We start from the raw sequence: 21,932 nt of genomic DNA, 5'->3' as shown, positions 1-21,932 counted from the left end.
ACACATTTGGTGTTCTCTTATAGACAGTGGAATGGTAAGCGTCAGATGTTTGGATTGGATCAGTCTTTATTTTTCTACCAGCATGTGGTAAAGTGTGTGAATATTATCAGCACATGAAGCTGACAATGTTCTCGTTTCTGATTGTTATTGCTCTTTTTTCCCATGAGGGCTAATAAAATGTTGTAGCTGCACAGCTAGCCCTCACAAATCTAATGTCAGGCATTAATAGCAGTACCACACTCCTTGGGTAGTAATAACACAACAGCTCCTACACATACACATAGAGTTAATCCCCTCCAGTTTAGGATAATAATGACACACAAACACACCCTCCTATAGCACCATTTAATGGCACTGCTTGAGGAAGCTGCTGTGCAGAGAGCTGTTATAGCAGGTGATCTCCCTTATTTGGTAACAGCCCAGATCATGTGACCACAAAATGGTGGAAGCTGTGAGCTGTTTGTAAGCTGAGCATCTCCACCGAGAGGCTGGGAGCAGGAAATAGGCAGGAAACTTGGAAGTACATCCATGCTCTGAGACGCACAAAGAGAGAATCCCGATCCCCAGCAGTGGTGAGTAGATGGCTTTTGTTCAGCAAAGATAAATAGAAGAGAAAGAGGGATATGTCGTTTTTTTTTCTCTCCCAGCCAGCAGACAGGAAGCAAGAGTGAGGGAGGGGCTGCTGTCATCAGCACTGTGGTCCTGTGCTGAGCTGTGGATGTGAAGCAGCTCGGCATCCTTCATGGAGGATGCAAAAGACAGCTGATGCTGATTTTGTTATTCTGCGTTGTAGGAGGCTATGTCATTGTATGTTTATCTCTGTGAATGTTTAAGGGTGGGTGTGCACATATATCTGTGAATCGTCAGCATGCCAGCCATCTCCACTGTACAGGAATCAAACATTGGCAGATTTCTGTTGTAGCTGTTAATGCGATGACATTTTCCTTGTTCCAGGCAGAGTCTGCCGAGGAGGAACAAGGATGTATCTTTTTCATGATGAGCGCACGTGACTCACTGAATTTGCATCTCTGCCCAATCTGTGCTCAGGCGAGCGTGCAGTCATTCGCTTTGAATCAGCACTAGAAAAAGACAGCGAGGGGGGGGGGTTGTCATGATGTAACAAGCGTTGTTCCTCCCCCTCTGCCAGTTTGAATGGAGGGATTATTCATAGGGGAAGATGACCTTTAACCTCAAAATCTCTCCCATTTCTTTCACCCCCCCTTCTCCCCTTACCACCTTACAACTCTTGTCTTCTTTGTCTCTCGTTTTCTGATAACTGTGTAAATCTATCTGTAAAATAGATCAATATAGCTGTAAAACCAATACACCATGTGCTGGTGTTTGGGAGGTTCTTGCACTTACGATTTATAGTATAGCCAGACTGTTACTGGATCTTTTGGGCCAATATTGGTTTTTGGGAGTTTGTCCGACTGTAAATTTTCAACATAAACACAACATAAACATGGATCCCTTACATTTGCTTGTGACCAAGATTCATAGGGACTATTACTATGTAACAGTGACACTGTTTCTAAATTATCTCAAACCTAGTATGGCATTTCTGTTCAGACAAATACTTGTCATGTACACCGATTCCAATGTATCTGCAATAAGATAATGCCCGATTTATCGGTCTAGGCCTACTATGTGCTCCAACAATATCTAAGAAAGTAGAGTAAGAAAGTATTCACATTCTTGACTTAATAAAAATAGCAAACTGCATATTAAAACAGTCCATTACAAGGTACATTCATTATATGTTTTATTCTGTAAAGTAACTTGTAACTAAAACTATCAAGTAAATGTAGTGGAATAAAAAATTACCTCCAAATTGTATAGGATAAAAGTTGAAGTAGCATGAAATGTAAATATTGTAAAGTACTTGCCCAAATGTATAATAAGTACAATACTTAAGCAAATGTGCTTAATTACAGTCCATCACTGGTACATTTAAAGTTTAGCATAATTAAAATTCAGATTAATGTTCTTGTTTGCAAATTATTAAATGTAGAGGAATCGCAGACGATGCATTACACAATAGTCTGGATTCTCTCCAGGTTTGTTGTTGTATCATAAGAATCCATTTAATAAGGAAGTAATAAGTAATAATTCCTGTAATTATCTTCTCGTAGGTCCTCCTGGGGATGGACCTATCATCAGAGAGTAAAATGAACTCTGAGGGTGGCGAAAGCAGACCAGGTGAATATGTGAATATGAGTCAACCTATGCCGAAATTGCCAACGGTTATTCAAAAGAAATATAAAGAAACCAGCTAAGTACATAACTGTTGCTCTTCTTTTCTGTAGTCCCTCCTAGCTCTCTACCCCTGCAAGGAGGTCCCACTCAAAGAAAAAAACTATCTGCCCCTCGAATTAGCCTGTCACTGGATCAGAGCGAGGATGACTTGGGGGAGACACCAGATGATCTTGACATTAACGTCGACGACCTTGACACTCCAGATGAGGGGGATTACCTTGACTACACAGACCATGAAATGGACTGGGAAGGTGGGTCTTCCAGAGAACAAACAGTGAAAAGCATAGGTGTAAATAGGAAAGTGAATGATGGCTGAATCCCATATAGCTTCAGGTCCTGGTATTTTGTATATTGGCTCACTGTCAATTGAATAGAACAGAGCCATCATTAATGCTATTCGCCTGTGCTTTACCTACTATGAAAATGTCTGCTGTGAAAAAGGCCTATAACACAGTATTTGGTCTTTTCTCCCATCAGACCCCAATGAAGCCGGTAGGAGTGGGACAAGTGAGCCCTATGATCCAATCCCAACATACAGCGCTGAGGAGGAGCGTCAGGATGGCAAACTATGGAGGACGGTCATCATTGGGGAGCAGGAGCACCGCATCAACATGAAGATCATTGAGCCCTACATGAGAGTCATCTCCCATGGAGGTGATCATTTTACCATTATAACTATGGATGTTACGTCCATCTTAAACATTACCTCTATGAGTACAGAAGCAAATCATTTTCAAATATACCCAATAATGGCTCAGAAATCGTTGTTGTTATGCTCACTGTCTAGTTATGTTAATATGCTAATCGGAGTTGCTTCCAGTAGCCTATTGCTGTGTGCTTACAACAATTAAGCTTCAGAGCAGTTGTGAGTGATCTGCGGATTTTTGCCTCTCAGTCAACATACAAGCTGGAATACTTTCGTTGAGGCAGATTGCATCAGAGGATGAAGACCCACAGACACTTTTCAAGGCTTGAAAAAAGTACCTCCACCTCCTTTGCATCTTCAGTAAAAAATAATAATTGAACCTGTTTTAATTTACAGTAAAAAGATGCTAGAATTGAACACCAGTCTAAGATAATGCCGTAAAGGCTCTTGCTATAGTAAAGATTGAAACATATAAACATTATTTATTTAGTTTAGGTTCATTGTTGACGTAGGAAATATAAATAATTTAAAGTATCAGCTTAGTGGGGTTAGTACATGAAATGCTGGAAATAAACTAGTGTAATATGGGAAATAGTGTATTACATATTATTATTCATGCCATTACTTCATCATAATTTGTTATTTTATAAATTTAACTTTAGATTTTGTCCAACCTTTCCTATTAATGTTAATTATTTTAGAAAAGGATATCTCCTTGGCTACTGTCACAGGAGGAAGCAATTAGATCTACCAAAATCTGTTGCAATATGCATATGGGCATGTGTACGGAAGATGATCAAACTCAGAACTAAAAGAAAACCTCATTCTACAACACCCAATATTCAACCTGTGTTCCATTTATGCATTTTAGAGATGCTGCCATAAATATAGCAAAATAAAGCAGCTATTCAGTGGAATTAATATAGGCATTGTTATCGTTTGAGCAGTAAACATGTTTCAGTTTTCAGTTTCACTTTAGAACAGGACTGAATATCTGATCCCAAGTAACACCTTCCCATAACAGTCATTATCTCTGGTATTCTGTATCACAATCACCTATTGTTTTTGGCTTCTGCCACTTCTCTGCTACCAAGATGCCACAACGATGTCTCATTTTGGAATGCATTCATCTTACCTTGGATGTGGGCCAACCAAGAATGAGGAAATACAGGATGTACAGTAGTTGAAGCCAGCGGATGTGTTTTATATCATCCAGTGGCCATCAGAGAGGGTACTCTCCACAAACAAAACGCAGTGGAAATTTGTATGTCCAATTTTTGCACATCCTCTGCCAATTTTCAACTCGAATCCTATTGTTCTGAAATACAAAGTGGCCACTTGACATTAATATGCCCTGTGGTTTAAAGGGAACTCTCCACAAACAAAACGCAGTGGAAATTTTTATGTCCAATTTTTGCACGACCTCTGCAAATTTTCAACCTGAATCCAATAGTTCTAAAGTACAAAGTGGCCACTTGACAATAATATACCCCGTGTGTTTAATGAATTGTGACTGCTGGTGTCCAAAACAGCTCTCTATAAGTATACAGACAAGTGTCAAATCAACGAAAAAATCAAAATAACAAGTGGAGAAATAAGTGCATTTGCTTCCATACACTGAATGGTTTGAGAATGAAAAAGTTGTGAATTGTATGTTGCAACCTTCACAGTCGGTAGATCTCAACTCAACTGCAAACTTGTGGGAATGTCTTAACGATTATTTTTATTACCATCAATAACTTTATTGATTAATTAATTAGTCTATGAAATCACCATCATAATTACCTAGATTAACTAAGTAGAAGTCTTCAAATGTCTTTTTTCTTCCAACAGTCTAAATCGCAAAGATATAAAGGTTTCAACCATATAAGACAAATATCAAACAGCAAATCATCACTTTAGAAAGCTAAAATCTAACAATCATTATTATTAAAATAGTTGCCGGTTATTATTTTCTGTCAATTGATTAATCAACCAATCATTTCAGCTCTAGAAATCACCAAATGAAGGAATATCTATTAGAATAATACTGTCTATTTCTCAAGTAGAGTTGCAGAAACTTGAGGATTTACCAAGCAGCATTGACACTTTTCTTGTTATACTAAAACAGTTAATATTGTTTTTTCCTTTAATTTGTCTGTTTAAGACTGCAGGGGGATCTTAAATTGAGGCCAGACACTGAGTCACACCATATTGGTTTCACAGTTAGGGGCCCATCTCTCTCTCTTCTCTCCTCTGTGGGGCCCTCTAAAACCCCAGGGCCATGGGCTTGTGCCCTGGTAAGCCTGTGGCTTATATAAGCACTGACCATATTACCATTATTGGTGGAAATCAGACCCCTAACCATAGCAGGTAGTGCATTTTCTTCCCACTGTGCTCTGAGCTTAAGTGAAACACAGCCGTCCCATGGAAACAGAGATGTCTGTCACTGAACAGTCAATACCAAAAGCTCAAATGTCATTTGGATAAAAGACCCTCTGTCTGAGTGACACCAAATCTGGTGATGAATGGTTTGGTGAATAAAAGGAAATTACATTAATCTGAAAAGTAGTGAGAGGAAACAGGACAGAGAGACACAGATTGGCAGATAAATTGAATAAGAAAATAAGGGAACAATCAAATTATGAAAACTATGCTACTAAGCTCTTACAACAATGGAACAAGGTCAGGTTAACTCTTAAACTGTTATTTTATGTGTGTTTATCAAGGCTACTATGGCAACGGAGTGAATGCCATTATAGTGTTTGCTGCTTGTTTCCTGCCAGACAGTGACAGAGAGGACTACCATGAAATAATGGAGAACCTCTTCCTGTGAGTATTATACTGCAATAACTAACACACACTTTTAACCAGTCATTTACTTTTTCAGTATATTATACAGTTGCCACTTTTTAAATTTTCAATCATTCATCAATTCAATCACGCATCCAATTTTGCTATCTAAGAAATGTTAGTTATTGGTTTTTGCAACTACTAATTAATTTGCTTTTCAGCCACGCTAGTGATGCTCCGTCCATCCACCACTTTATTCATGGCTGATATAACTCAATAAGAATAAGAATAACCAAAACAATGAAAATAGTTAGAATAAACCACAATCATCCTTAAAGTCACAAACAAGACTGTGTACTGAAAGCTGTGTCTCATTTCAGATACTTCTGTGTAGTAAGCTATCTACACTCTGTACTTACTTGCATAGAGCATTAATTTAGACATGGTAGTGTTGTCTCAAATCAAACATGGGTTACTCGTTGTGTGCTTACTGGAAAGTAACATTTTTATTAAAAATTAATGGATACTACTTTTACTTGCTTGTGTGTGCAATTGCAACCGCTGCAGCTTCCTCGGCTGCAATTTTCACATGTGACTCATGGTTGGTGACAACCATGCAAACGTCTGGGCCTGTATTGAAATCCATAGAGCCAGGCTGCTAGCTGGATAAAAAATGTACTGCCATGAAATTTTCAACAGTCATTCGTGTTCCCCAGAGGACAAGCAGGGGACCTTTGAGTCCTTTGAGTTTTCATCTAGCAACATTTACTTGACTTTTTTGGTTTCTAGACTCCGTGGTATGGATATCCAAATACCTGCAAAAACAAATGACATACCCATCAGCCTCAGCTGAACTTTGCTAACACACTAAACTAAGATGATGACCATGCCTGCTAAATATCGCCATGTTAGAATTGTCATTGCTAGCATGTAAGCATGCTGACATTACATTTAGTCCAAAGCAGCACTGTACATACAGTGTCACAGGGCTGCTGGCATTGCTGAAGACACAGCTCAGGTACTATTTCATGCTAAGACCTGATGCCATGCTTTTTGAATTTATACAAAGAGACCTCAATACAAAAAATGCATTTTATTCTCAAATGGTATTTAGCATGTTGAGGATGCTACCGAATTAATCAGCCACACCCCCTCTGCGTAAGGCAAACTCTCTAAATAAAGTGATAGTCTAGCTTGTTTGCCGAGACCTCCCATGTTGATGTCTTCATTGTGCTGGCACAGTTGCATTTCATGCTTAGACAGTGTGGTTGGGATCCCACAGGCTGTTCTGTGAAAGATATTGAGTAAGCTGGCATATCTGAGAGTTTTGGATAGAAATGAAAGGAGGTAAACCGTAGTGTCTGCAGTTTCTGATGCCAGATGGCTTGAGGTCTGAATCCTTGCGAGGAGGAGTTATAGCTGGATGGTCAATGGTATGCAGCTTGATGTCAGTAGGAGATGATCACAATAGTCACGAAACAGAATGGATCAGCAGTGTTGGTTTGTAAGCTGGAGAATGACATTGGATCAAAAGGAGAGGAAAGTCCTTGAAGTTAGAGGAGTTATTGAGGAATTTTTTAAACTTTATTTTCAGAGGAGGTAGCAAGAAAGAGAGAAGGTGGGGTGAAATGAGAAAGAGATAACGAGTATTGGATTTAGAAAGGTAGAAGTCTGATTGAGCTGCCGAGATGGATGCAAAGACGGACAAAAAGAAGAAATTCAAAGCAAAACATCTAATCCATGAAGAAACATTTGTGCCAATTTCTCGTAGCTGACACCAGAGGAGAGATGTTTCTTATATGCTGATAGTTTTTCGAATACAGAGTGAGACAGATATGTCTCCTATTGCCTCATGTGGCGTTCAGATTCACAAAACTTAGTTTTGCATTTCTTGCTCTTGCATTTCACCATTTTGAGGTATGCTAGTGAAAGACTTCAGTGACACTGAAGTCAGCAAATGTTAGCATGCTATCAGGCTACATGGTAAATATAGAAAACATTATACATGCTAACATTAGCATGTTACCATTGTTTTTGGAAGCATGTTAGCATTAAGCCATAGTACAGTTGTTGGCTGTTGACTCTAATTTTGTTTGGCTTTTAAAGGGTATGTGGAGAGTATATTTATTCCAGTGTTCAAATGTTTGGTCACATTACAATCATACTTTCTCATGTTATTCCAGAGAACAAATACTGCTAAATCTTCCTGGGACATAAGTCAAACTTTAAGTATTTAACTGTGTGTGTGCACATTTGTGTGTTTGTCTTCAGCTATGTGATCAGCACACTGGAGCTGATGGTAGCAGAGGACTACATGATCGTTTACCTGAATGGAGCCACACCCCACAGAAGAATGCCTGGCCTTGGTTGGCTGAAGAAATGCTATCAGATGATTGACAGAAGGTATGTCCTATTTCATGTGACTATGATTATTGAGAGATAACAGTAGCATTGTATGACCTTGAATGAAAGTGAAAATGAGCTCCAATGTGGACATAAACACACTTCACATGTAATATATTTTGTTTAGGCTAGGAAGAATTTGAAATCCTTCATTATTCTCCATCCATCATGGTTTATCAGGACCGTTCTAGCCATTACCAAGCCCTTCATCAGGTAAATAAAATCCTGTTTTGCTAGCTTTTGTACAGACAATTGTGTATGGAGATATTTTAGTGCCAGCACAAACAAATCGGAATTTAATAGTTTTAAATTTGAAATGTTCAAACTAAACATTGTATAGTAAATTTAAAATTGTATTTCACAGATGAAATGAAATTATATGGTTTGAAATTGAATTGAATTGATCTTGCTTTCAATTTATGAGTATTATTTAAATCAGTGGAGTTCCAAATTAAGTTTCTCAAAATTCAGTTTGAACTCATAGACACTCATCTGGGGGACTCTAGTCTACGATAGAAGAGTTCAGATTTAACCCAACTCCTTTCAAATTACTTACTCTGACCCAAGGCTTTCTGGGTATGTAGACCATCAGGGTAGCTGTGTAGTGTCTCCCATTTTGTTATAGCTGACTTGTATACTTGTGCTTCTGAGTTTGGAAGTTCAATTTTAAACCATTAGATTCATTTTCAGTCTGTGAAATACAATTTAAAATTGTGCATACAATATTCAATTTTAACATTTCAAATTCAAACCTATTGAATTCAGATTCAATTTATGTTGGCACTGAAGTAACTCCATAACTGTGGTTCCCAGCAGATGAATTTTAACTGTGTTGGTGATTCATTATGAGGTTGAAATGTTTTTGTTGTGTAGTTAAATGTCTGAACAATTATGGTGTGCCATGAAATTTGGTGCAGACATTCATGTTACCTTCAGGGTAAATTGTAATAACATTGGTGATTCTGTGACTTTGACTCTAGTGCCATCATCAGGTCAAGATTTTTATTTGTCAAGTTGGCCTACAGCCTCAGAGCTGCTAGCATGGCTATAAACTGTTGTGTAAATGTTCATTGGCCTTCTGTAGCAGAGTTAAACTACTGTAGTTTCACTTCAAGAAAGACAGACAAATTTGTTCCTCTAATGCCAAGCCAGTTACTTACTATGCTTTTAATGTGTGTCATTGCACTTTTATTTGTGTGTGTGTGTGTGTGTGTGTGTGTGTGTGTGTGTGTGTGTGTGCATTTGTTGCTCTTGTCACAGCACCAAGTTCAGCAGTAAGATAAAGTATGTGACCAGCTTGGATGAGCTGCATGAACTCATCCCCATGGAATGCATCCAGATCCCAGAGTGCATCATTAGGTGAGTAAAAGCCCCCCAAATGCTACACCACCCCTCTACCTCCTCCAAGCCTGAGTTGTCTTTTTAAGTGACTTATATTCATCTTGTCATTTGAACTTTCACCTCTAGACTTGACAAGGAACTGAAGGATGCAGCAGAGAACTCAAAGTAAGCATCGACTCTCCTGCCTCTCATTACTTCCCTCTGCAGAGGCAGTGGCCCCTGCCTCAGTTTTATCCTTGGCTGGAGTGCTCATTTATCAGATGGCTCACTTTAAGATCACAGGGACTCTTCTGCTGGATGAGGACCAATTAGATTTGGCTATGGTTGCAATTACAGGAAGGAGAGAGAAAAAAAAAGTTGCTAAAGATGCTAAATTCATCGCTTTCATCTCATTTATCATTACAGTAAAATAAATGAGCCTGTCCTTATTGCAGAGGGATCTATTACACTGATAATAAATGTAGGAACAAAATTGCAGAATTCACACACTAATCTCCTGCTGACTAATTGTGCATTGAATCCTAAGTTGCATGTGTCTTCAAATTCACAAAATACCACTGCATTACAACAATAAATCTGCTCTAACAACCACTCTTTTTTCTTTCATTGAAGAGTGAATAGTTTTCTGCTGGGATCGGAGCCAACAGCAGCTGGCAGAACAGAGTAAGTCCTCTTAGACGTTTAAGTTTACACATGGAAGAGAAATTGCCTTGTGTCAGCAGTCTGTCACCCATACATAAACAGACTCGTCTTTATTGTCAATGTTTTGTTCTTTCGTCTTCCCAGCAAACCAGACGAAGCCGGTGCCTGCAGCTCTTAAACCCAAACATCCTAAATGAATAGGTCAGCTCAATGTTCAGAAGTCACTGTCATATTTTATGGGTAATGCTGGAATACAAAGACAAAGGCTTGTTAAGCTAGTGTGTGTGTGCGTGTCAGTGGTTATCAATTACACACTGGAGTTTAATTAGAAAACACAACTTACAATAGTAAGAGTTAGATCACATTCTTTATGGCTGCTGTAGCATCTACTGTACCTTGCACCTGAAATCCAGAGAACTATATAGTCAAGTGGGAAGCTTGGCAGCACTTACTGAGTAGCATCATTGTTCATGGTAGGGTAGGAAATGCAATTACACACCAGACAGTGCACTGCGCAAAATCCATTTGTAGAGTCTATAGTTTTAGTAGTTGTGTGCATGAGAAGCAGGGAAGCAATAATATCACCCTTTACTGGTCACACATTCTCAGTATGTCAGATAAAGAAGTGACTTGTGTGTCAGCAATTTACAATAAAAGCACAAGGTCTTTGCCAAAGAACCTTGTGCCATAGTTGATCAGCTATTGCATTTAAGCAATCCAATCCTCTGTCTTAATACTTGTTCTAAAACGGCAAAATAATTCTACAAATGGATATTTTAACTTTATGGAGTCTATTCGAAACCAAGGAAGAATAAGTTAAATATGAAGTTATCAGTGCAATGTGAGAGCATGTCTTTTTAGCTCTGCAAATGTATGTGTGTGTGTGTGTGTGTGTGTGTGTATTTTCAATCTGTTTCTGCCAAATACATAAACATAAACTGGGAATCATTTCCTCAGCTTCTCCTGGATTATCAGGAAAACCTCAGAAGAAAGTAAAGATGGGATTTCTGTAAAGCACAATATCTGTGTGTGTGTGTGTGTGTGTGTGTGTGTGTGTTTCCACACGCATTTGTGTGCATCAGTGCATGTCCCCTCATAGATAACTGATGGTCCTCTTACCCATGAGTCTTCTCCTGTGGTGTATTGAGGATGTACAAAGCAATTATGGATCACTGTCCAGTAATTCAATAAAAATGGACTGAAGTCTGAACATTTTCTGTCATTGTTTTCAATCATGTCTGGTTTGTGAGTTGGACTTCAAGATCAAGATTTTATTTGAACAGAATAACAACCCATTTTCAAATTAAAATTCAGTGACAGCAAACACTTGGGAATATATAAAAGCAAATTAAATACCACGATTAATCAAATTTATAATGTTAATCCAACACCACAACAATTAAAAAGATGAATAATATGATTGTTGAAACTGTCTAATGGCCAAAATAAATCATCATACTCAAAACCTACTCTAGAAATCAAGCTTAATTATGTAAAAAGTCCTCAAGAATGCTAAACAACGTGGAATGTTTCTGCAGCACATTTCATTTTGTGAATGGATCGCAGTTGTGAAATGCAGCTCATTATAAATAGCTTCTCATGTCTCATTTGGTCCAACTCATATTCAGTGATGGATAAATGGGTCTGTCCCTCAGGGCAGGAGGAGTGAAACAGCAGAGGAAGGAATGAGGGAGACAGAGACAGAGAGAGAGAGAACGCAAGGGGAGGAATCCAGAAGAGAAAGAAGAAATGTTTCTTTAGAGAAATTCTTATGCTTCACCGGAATGTGTAGCTCTCATCATCGTACTCCAACTCATCCTCATTGTCCTCTCCCAGCTGTCCGTACCGGAACTTCCTGTACACGGTGCCATCCTGGCCCATGTAAACAATGTCCTCATCATCGTCGTCGTCGTCATCATCCTTACTCCCTGAGCGACGTTCACCAATGTCAACCAACTGAGTCTCCTGGAACTGACCGCCGGAGGAGCTGGCGCGGCCACCGTAAGACGCAGAGGAAGCAGAGCTGTAGCCGCCGTGTCTGGTGCTGCCTCCGTATCCCCCACCTGAGCCCAGCTTCTCATAGCCACGGGGACGTATGTCTGGGGGTGCACTCTTGGAGCGGGAGTGTCTGACGAGGAGGACGACAGCCACAAGTCCCAGCACCAACAGGATGCAGGCGATAATGAAGACTGCCAGGTTTCCTCTGGCCTCCTCTTCTTCCTCATTCCTGAATGCCAAGTTGGTGCTGAGGACGCACTCTCCTACAAATCCCACAAAGACAGGAAGTTTAGACACAGATTTTCCTGTCTAAATGGGAAGATATTAAAGCATTTCTCTAGTTGATTGATTGATTAGTTGAATGCCATAGATTTGTCATTTTTCTGTTATCTTCAAGAGTGCAGTTTCCACTAAGGAAGCGGGCACATGACCCCACTCACAAATCTTATTTTTGGCCCACCAAAACTTCTACAATTTCAGTTTGATTTATTCACTGAAATCTGTCTAAACAGTGTCTTCTAAAATCCAGATGAGAGAAGAAAGGAGCTAATAAAAAAAACAAATGCATCTGAGCCACGTTTAGTTATTAACACGCACCCACAGTGATGGGCTTGAGAACCCCCCCAGGCTAAGCAATTTATTACAGAAGCATTTTTCGTTATATTTGTAGAAATTAAATCCTGATTAAATCAAATGTTCTGACACAAAAATGAAACAAATTCAGTATCTGTGGCTGTCGCAGGACTTTAATAAGCACGGTCAATCATTTAATTTGGACTGAATCCCTACCTGTCTGTCTACCTACCTATCTGCATGCACTCTGCATGAAAATGTGTTTTAAGGTATTGGCTTTGGGGGAGGCCTGAAGGGAGGGGGTGGGATTTTTTTGCCGGAATACTTCCAAAATTTAGCCGTTAACCCACCAACATTTTGACTTAAATGTTGTCCCTGTTATTGATTGGTACACAGAAATGCTTAACATCACCTTTTTCCCAAGTCCCACCCCCTTCAAACAGAGGTGAAGAGAGGAAAAGGGAATTCAGAAATCTTCATGTGAAATAACCAAAACTATTGAAAAGTTTTATCTATAGAGCATCCCTCTGTACAACCAGAAAAGATGATCAAAGTAATGAATAATCAGCCATGCCCTGACAAAGGGTCTCCGTTTCAGAAAAAAAAGACACTTCAAACCAAGTCATGCACATCTCCATTCTCCTCCATTTTCTTTCAATAAGCACCATCGACCTACCTCGAGTCTCAGTGCAGTTACAACAGTCCTGCTGCTGTGTTGTGGCCTCCTCTTCCTCCTCCTCCTCCTCCCCTTCCTCAACACGGCAACAAAGCAGACAGCGCCCTCCGGCTTCTAAGATGGCCTGAGTAGGACACATGGTGCAGTTGGCTGAACCAGGCCCCCTACACTCCAGACAGGAGCTGTCGCAGTCTTCACAAGCGTGGCCTAAACCCTGATGAGGGGCAAGAGAAAGGACTGCCATTGACAAGACTTCATAATCCAGACACACTGCTGCAGCATGCATCTTACATCGCATCCACTTTGCTTCTAAAGATATGCACAACTTTCATTTCTGAAAAGGACTGAATATAAAGGATGCATTTTCTCTCAGCTTAATAATATGTGTCTACCTGCCAGACAATTTCAGTCAGTTGCCTCACAGCATGAGCCTGAGATTTATTTTGAAATCGTGACAGAGTAATAATTTTCACTCTGCTGTTTGAGATTTTTCCTGGTGCAGTAATAAGTCAGTCTGAATTACATTATATGATGCCTGGGGCCAAAACATTAGTAATAATTATTTTGGTGAAGCAAGGACAGGGTAAGGAATTTTTAAAAAGTTAATATTTGTGAAATTAAAACCTAAAAAAAGTGTGGTTACCTTTATTACAGGATACTGGCCCATGTCGCACATGGACTCACACAGGCCATCTGAGAGCAGGTATCCAGGGTAGCATGAGCCACAGGACTGGGAATCTTTTCCTGCAGATACATGACAACTTAAAGGGTAGGTCTGGTGAGATTCTATATTTTTCTTCAAATCAACACCAACAATGAATTGATCCTACTAACAAGTATTGCCAGTGTAACCAAATCCTGAAATGTATTCCTCTATGCCAACATGGGCCACTATTTTGAGTCAATCCCGCATGTATTTACAACTACATTTGTCTTCACATGTCTTCAGTAGGATCCAGTGGGCTTGAGGATGATGGCCACACATAGGCTGGGGAAGTCAAAAAGTATTGAGAGACGGACTAATACATTGTTGGTTTTGGTGTTTGTTGACAGAAACAAAAATATGTAATATCACCAGCCTTGTTCTTTAACTTTAGATTACATAAAATGTAAAATTTAAAATGTTTTAAATGGTTGTCCCTTTGTAAGACATACAGTACGCATGACCCTGTATATAACATTACTATGGTTGATTTCACATTTGCAGTCTGTGGAGAAAATGACTGCATCACTATCTCATCACTTACATGTGATTCTGTATTTATCAGCATGATATTAAATTACTGCTGAGTGGATGCTCGTACCTGAGCATGATCTGCAGCTGGTGTGGCAGGGCTCGCAGGTTCTGTGCGCAATGTCGTGGTAGTATCCCTGAGGGCACGAGTGGAGGCAACGGCCTTCTTTCCGCAAGTAGATGAGGCCCAGAGCACAGCTCAGGCAGCTGTCCTCTCTGTCCCCGATACACTCGCCGCAACTCGGGTCACACTTCTCACATATCCTTGAGCTTGTGTTTCCATAGTGACTATTGGAGAGACGGTGAGAAAGTTACGATAGATTAGATTCAATTAAAGAAGATGCGATAAGAGTTTTGTTTGTCCTCAAAGGAAATTCCTTTCCACAGCCACTCAGTCACATACCCCTATAAACAACCAAAACTACTCAGACACGACATAGACCAAGATACCAAGACAGAGGGAATGCAGTCATAACAGAACCCTTCAAACCATCGCTGAGGAGTGCAAGACACTAGTGGCTCTCGGAAAGGAAAAGAGCCATGAGATCCGGCACCATTCAAAGAGCTGTAATTCCAATAACTACAAGACACGAGTTCTGCATGATAAAGTAAAATATATTCCTTTTTGATATATGCCGCATTGCTCGCATAAAGGTCTGAAAGTATCTAATAGCCTTTGTATCCCTTTTGTTTTTTCCAGAGTATTTAACTGCACATCAATTTAACGGCACATTAATTTAACACTCAATCAATCAAAACCCAAATAAAATCCAGCCTAATTAGCATTTTACAGGCCACATGTATGGCTATTTAAATCTCAGTCTAAATTAGATTCTGTCTCCAAACTGCACCCCTGTCCAGTTAACTAAAGAGAAGCAATGGCCTAGTGTCCACAATGACATTATTTGACTAGGCCTATCTTTATTAATGACAACACTGTGCGACCGCACTTAACGTGATGGATGAGCAACTCAGCTGGATGGTGTGCAGGTTAAACTACCTGTGCTGGCAGGTCTCCACACACTCTTTGCCCTCTCGAAAGAGGTGGTTGTTACAGGCGAGACACTCATGGCTGTGCTTTCCAGTGCAGGACTGACAGGAAGGGTGGCAAGGTTCACATTTCTCCCCCGACTCATCCTCATAGTAGCCTGTGGGACATTCATCCACGCAGGTGCCATCTGTACCAACAAACACACATGATGATCATGCAGCTACACAAACAAGTCTTGAAGAGCTTTCCAGGACATGCAGACATCAAGAGAATTCAAGAGCCCAGCAAAGACCAAACACGACTCACTGAGCAGGAGATGTCTCTGGTTGCAGCTCAGGCAGTGAGTCTTGCCAGGACCTGAACACCTGTGGCAGTATTTGTGACATGGATGGCATTCCCCGACATGGTCTGCATACTGGTGAGGCGAGCACTTGCTGGCTGATGGCACACAATGGCTGTGGCCCTCTAGCCTCTGATCCTCTCTGCAGCTGATGCAGGAGCCAGCATGGGGCCCGAAGCAGGTAAGGCAAGATGCATCACAGTCTGAAATACAAGTAAAATAGTAACTGAATCAAGGGGTATTATAAGACCTACAGTGAATCCCATCAAGGACAATCAATTTGTTTTCATCTTGACTTGATATCTATCTGATCTTACATGGTAATAGTTTATCTGATGATAAATCATTACCTGTTAGGTCAAATATTTAAATAATTCATCGGTAATAATAATAGTAATACATCTTAACTGGCAGTTTCCACCCATTGGGTTCTCAAAGTGTGATCTGTGAAAACATTTGCCTCAGCCTGTGTTCAGTTCAGATGAAAATAAACACAGAAATCAACTCTGTCCATTTTGCAGTACAGCAATGTACTTCCTTTAAGATGTCTTACTGCTGGCAGCTACAATATGCAGCAGCAATAGTGGGCATCGCCTACAACATTTTCCTGGGAGAAACACACCATCCTTTGTGTTTTTGAATAACAAAACAAGAGCGGTGTGTCTTTCTCTAGGGAACTGTCTTTGGCATTGCTGTTCTGTTTTCAAGGTTTGACAGCTGCCTGTTAACCGTCTGAAAAGCGTTGCTATTTTAGTCTGAGCTAAAGTCAGGAAAAACACTCAGGCAGACTAGAGAATATAATTGAGAAAATGCAAGAAGGACGTTCTACGGGACAGAAATTGTTGTGAGGAGAGTTAAAAGTTTTATGCAAAATGGAGCATCTCATACCCAAAAGGGCAGCAGTTCTGAATGTATAATAAAATATACATCAAATTAGATAAACAAAATAAACGGGTTCCAACTTAATTATGATCAGAGGAGTGTGACCCTCTGTGCAGTCCAACATCTCAAATTAGCACTCAGTAACCAAAATTCTGGCAGATAAATCTTTCTGTTGTACCTTTACATTCTCCTGTTATAGTGTCTCTGAAGGTGTGGGAGGGGCAAGCTGACAGACATGCCCCATTGTGCAGAGTTGCCTCAGGGTCCATACAGGCATCACAGTCATTATTGTTCGGGCCGTCACACAAAGCGCAATCAGGGTGGCAATGTAAACACTTCCTCTGCTCTTTGTCTTCAAAGAACATTTCGGGACAGTCAAGCACGCACAGGCCCTCGTGAAGAAAGTGATACTCCTCACAGCCTGCACATAGAACAGCTTTTAGCACTGAATGGAAGAACAATTTAGTACAACTCAGTGAAACTATACTGGAACTGAAGAGAAATGTAAGAGGAAGAAAAGCCCGCTCTCTAACAAGACTAAAGAAAAATAGAATTGAAACAGGTGAATCACTCACTTGTACACAGTAGCTGATTTTTTTAAATTTCTGACATGTCATCTAGACACAGTGTATTTAGTGGACATGTTGGGGAATAAGACTAAGAATGTACAGCAAGCCATCAGCATGCTAACATGTCCACAATAGCAATGCTAACATAGTGATATTAGCAGTCATTATGTATTATGTTCACCATCTTAGTTTAGTAGCATGCTAACATTTGTGTGTGGCTGAGGCTTATGGGAATGTCATTAGTTTGCAGGTATTTGGTCATAATCCAAAGTAGTGGGCAAGTGTTGATGGCACTACAGGAAAAGTTAAAGGATCACCAGTAATTGACCCTTTACTAAGCCCCGCCCCCCTTAGTTACTGTTGCTAAGTCCGACAAACTGTCGCCGCTGCCACAGTCTATTACTTCACTCCCTGGAGAAATATTGTCAAATTTGTTGAAAAAGCGATTTCAGAAAGAAGCAGACAGTTTTGCAGTTGCATTATACATTTGAAGGTTGTATTCAGGCTGTCAAACTGACTCAAACTGACTGAAAAAAATGAAAGCTAGAAGCTAAAGCCTACCAATCACACAGTCCAAGTGAACCACTGCATCCCCGACGATTACGACAAAAGACAACGATATTAAGGATCAACACTGTTCCTGTAAAGCTGGGTAGGCCTCTGTTCATTATTACAATCATTAAAAAGCAGAACAGTAGGGCTTTATAACGTTACATTCAGTTGGAAGTTAGTTAGCGTTAGCTAACATTACATTAGGAACAATCCACAGCTGACAATTTTCTGGATTTATTTTAGGTTTTGGAAAGAGAATAAATCGTACTTCTCCTATCAACCTTTCTGGGTAGCGACTGTAAGTATTACAAGTGCCCCAGGAACAGAATTTGACCATATCTTGGAAAAATACAGTATCTGTAGTCTTTTTGCTTTAGAGTCAATGGAGCGCAGCCTTGAAAGTGTCGGACCTCAGTTAGAACGAGTCCTATACTGCACTGTGATTGGTCAGCTGTGTATTTGGGGTGTGGCTTAGCGAAGGGTCAATTAATTATTTCATGATAATCCATCCAATAGTTGTTGGGATATTTCATTTAAAAGCAAATATGTCAACCTAAAGGTGGTGCTATAGAGGAAAGGTCAAGGAATCACCAAAGTCATCAGGATACATTGTCTGGAAACCATGAATTCATGTACAAAATTATCCATGCAGCCAACAACCCATCCAACTGTTGTTGAGATTTTTCAGTTTGGATGAACGAGGTGGACCGACCGACTGATTTTGTCACCCCAAGAGCCATGTTGCAAGTGTGGGTAAAAATAACAAACACCATACTTGCTGGTAATGATTCGAAGAGGGCTATTGAGAAGTAAAAGCGTTTTGGATTAGACTGAAGAACCTCTAAAAGCTGAATTTGCTCTTGTTAGCATTGTATTTCAGTACCTGTGCACTGCCCGAGTGCACTGCACTCCTGACAGGCTGAGGGGCAGTGCTGGCACTCCCTATCCTGGACAGTGTGCGCTGGAGGACACTCCTCCACACACTGGTGCTTGTGTAGGAGGAGATGTTCTTCACAGCTGAGGCAGTGGGTGGCGTTCTTCCCACAGGACGCACAGCCCGCTGCACAGCTACGACAGACCTGGCCTATAGGAAAACCCCTGTGAGAAGCCAAACAGAGATCAGTAGACACACATGCAGACACACATTGCAGTTTACTGGGCTTCTTATGCATTTTGTTGAAAGCACATCAGTTGAACCAGGCTGCATAATGGACAAACTGTAAATTAGACATATACATATATACATATATTATACATAGACATATCACTAAACACATGCATTATAGTCAAATTCCTAATTAGGACCACCACAGCAGATATAAAAATTGGTGATGTATTGTGTCTCTAGTATTAGTATTAGTTTTCTTTGTGATGTGTGTCAGGAGACAGTCTATGGTCAGGATGGACATGGACATATATAAATAAATTAAGTGTTTTAAAAAAATTAAACATGCTGTCATGAATTTGTGCATTGCTGCTGGGGTAAACAAGAGGACTGACATTTTGCTCTGCTCTCTGCTTCAGGACAGCTAATAATTTATCCAGACCATCATGTAGTACTTAAGTGTTGTTAGAAAAAAGCTGCTTAGTAGTAAAAAAAAAATTTAAATTAAGCCCTCATGGTCAAAACGTTAAAATGGTCATCTCAGCTCTAATGGAGAATCAAGGACCTCTTCAGCAAGGACGAGATATTTTTTCAGTCTCTGGGATGTCACAACTTAATGGCGCATAAACATCAAGTAGGAAATGTCAAATTCATGGCCAGCAAATACATTTCATTTTTGGCTCTTCAAAGATTGCGCATCAAACATCTGACCTGATGTTCAAAAGATTTTTCCAGCAGGGTTGAATTCCCAACATATTTCCAAATCGAATTTCCAGATCGAGCTGGGGCACCCTCACGTCCCAGTGTGTAAAAAAGTATGTAAATACATTAAAACTTGAGACAAAAATGAAACAGCGATAGCATTGACCTCTGACCTGAGACACTGTTGGACACACTGTCCATCCTGCAGGAGTAACTGAGCTTTACGAGTGCTCTGACAGCGGGTGCAGTGCTGAGCATCCACACACTGCAAACAGCCTGGAGGGCAGGCCTCACACACACCGCTCAGCCGACTGGCAACAAAACTCCCCGGACACTTTGACACACATGTATGCTGTGTGGTCAGAAACCGCCCTGGGGGAGGAAGAAAAAAAGGAAACATCACTGCGCTGCAAAAAAAACTGGATATGCTGTGGTGCAGTCGTGAAAATATGAAACTGTGCTGTTGCAGGTCAGACAGCATGAAACGCCTAATGTTTTGCAGACCTTTTGCACATTTTGTGCACTGGTTCTTCTCTTCTCCAGAGCAGGACTCACATGATTGGTGGCAGTCCTCACACTCTCCGTCATCTGGAGGTTAAACAACACAGTGAACAAGACAGAGCCACAGTGCTCCTCATTACAGCACAGCACACAGCAGAGGGAAACCTAGCCCTGAACCAGGAACATCATAGTACAAATCATCGTCCTGGCTTACAGATGGAACATGAGCATTTCAGTTGTCACATGGTGGTGGACAATCTTCTTAGCTACTTGTAAGGAAAAAAACATTGCTTGAAGATATATTACAGCAATACTGCTAGTAGTGTAATTTATATAGCCTATAGTTCGACACTTTGGGAAATACACTTATTTGCTTTCTTGCTGAGAGTAACATGAAAGGATACCACTTTCATTTCTGTACGCTAAATATGAAGCTAGAGATAACTGCCTGCTGGCCTTCATAGGTAGTGTACATGTGTATATGTAAACCATCCTCTTCTGTCACAGAAAATCCTGTTTTAGTTAGTTCATGCTCACCTGATGGTGATTTTCTTCCACCTTGTAATAAGCTAAGAGGATTGCTTACCATCCTGTGAGTTTCCATAATGAATTTTTTGAATGCCCGGGTGACTGAAATGGCTAAGGAAACCATTTCAGCATGACATGAGCATAGACTTGGATGATGTACCTTTTCTACCTTTCCTGCCTGAACTCATGTCTCTTATCCATTGTAAAGGAATAGCTATCTTGCCGAGAGTTTGGGAAGAATTGATAACATGTTCTTGTCTTTATTCCAAATATAGACAGACATGACAGTGATACTGTATCAGTCGTCATCTAACTCTCAGCAGGAGAGTGTGTTTCCCAAAATGTCTTCTAACAACAGCATTTAGAAATAAAAACCCAACTAAGATTAGTATGTAATCCCCCTCAATTGGCAATTACAGAAAACCCACATTTTGTGTGACAGTTTGAGATTCAAAGTTAAAGAATAACTTTGCTTCTCTGTGTTGATTTTCAACCTTTGTATTAACCTATGTACTTTTCTCTGAGTTATTTTAGTTCCTATAATTAAGATGTCTTGCCTCGCACTAATTACCATATGTTGTTTTAAGGTCTGTCCAACTAATTCTTGGGGGGAACTAAATGTTCGGCATATACAATCAATTATTTCAAAGTTGTATCTGGCCGACGCTCAGTAGTTGAGCCTGTTTGGAGTACTTAAGTTGGTACAGGGTTCAGGGACGATGGCACACAGACCAATTACCCTCCAAGATTTCTTTCTGCCCCTGTGAAAGCGCCCAAATCCCTGATTCATTATGAGCAGACAGTTGGATTAGTGGAATACATAAGTATTAGTCTCACCGCTGCGAAAGGTCTTAATGGGACAGACCTCATGGTCAGGCACACACGCTCTGTTTTCTAGCATCTTCCCCTCCTCACACGACAGACAGTCATCGTCCTTGGGGCCGCTACATGTCACACAGTCTGAGTGACACTCCTCGCAGTCATTGGTGTCTTCGTCGCCATAGAAACCATCAGGACACACTGAAACACATCTTCCCTCTGGGAAAAATAGGAGAATTTTTCTGTTTTTTTGAGATCAATATTGTATGTAATCCATTTACCTGAGCAAGTTAAGTTCACAATTTTAAGCACTTGTACTTTAGTTAAAGGTTAACGATTTTACACATCAAAGTCTAATTACAGGTCTTGGGGAGTGTTACTGCCTATGTGAAAAAAAGTTGA

General features: G+C 40.3%; 2 protein-coding genes across 2 annotated transcripts in view; one reads left to right on the top strand and one right to left on the bottom strand.

Moving 5' to 3' along the window:
• Positions 1–463: 463 nt before the first annotated feature.
• LOC119914814 (protein prune homolog 2-like) lies at positions 464–11,270 on the top strand. Its single transcript, XM_038734342.1, has 11 exons — positions 464–572; positions 2,133–2,199; positions 2,307–2,507; positions 2,734–2,910; positions 5,611–5,713; positions 7,946–8,081; positions 8,205–8,290; positions 9,338–9,436; positions 9,545–9,583; positions 10,031–10,081; positions 10,205–11,270. Exons 2-11 carry the CDS (start codon positions 2,145–2,147, stop codon positions 10,236–10,238), a joined length of 981 nt encoding a protein of 326 aa, XP_038590270.1. The 5' UTR covers positions 464–572; positions 2,133–2,144; the 3' UTR covers positions 10,239–11,270.
• Positions 11,271–11,299: 29 nt separating this feature from the next.
• The window catches only part of pcsk5a (proprotein convertase subtilisin/kexin type 5a), a 30,121-nt gene continuing 19,488 nt past the window's right edge, over positions 11,300–21,932 (bottom strand). Inside the window, exons 27-37 of the mRNA XM_038734525.1 lie at positions 21,549–21,749; positions 20,187–20,270; positions 19,856–20,054; positions 18,759–18,973; positions 16,933–17,175; positions 15,839–16,075; positions 15,542–15,719; positions 14,612–14,829; positions 13,951–14,051; positions 13,308–13,521; positions 11,300–12,321 (exon numbers count right to left, since the gene is read on the bottom strand). Of these exons, the coding sequence (XP_038590453.1) occupies positions 11,837–12,321; positions 13,308–13,521; positions 13,951–14,051; positions 14,612–14,829; positions 15,542–15,719; positions 15,839–16,075; positions 16,933–17,175; positions 18,759–18,973; positions 19,856–20,054; positions 20,187–20,270; positions 21,549–21,749 (2,375 nt within the window). The 3' untranslated portion in view covers positions 11,300–11,836. The remainder of the gene's footprint in view (positions 12,322–13,307; positions 13,522–13,950; positions 14,052–14,611; positions 14,830–15,541; positions 15,720–15,838; positions 16,076–16,932; positions 17,176–18,758; positions 18,974–19,855; positions 20,055–20,186; positions 20,271–21,548; positions 21,750–21,932) is intronic.

Source organism: Micropterus salmoides, unplaced genomic scaffold, assembly GCF_014851395.1.
Source record: "Micropterus salmoides isolate LMB-PRFRI ecotype aquatic unplaced genomic scaffold, ASM1485139v1 Ms_hic_scaffold_20, whole genome shotgun sequence".
NCBI classification, from domain to species: Eukaryota; Metazoa; Chordata; class Actinopteri; order Centrarchiformes; family Centrarchidae; genus Micropterus; species Micropterus salmoides.
The sequence above is the reverse complement of the archived record's forward strand: the minus strand, read 5'-3'. Positions and strand labels throughout refer to the sequence as shown.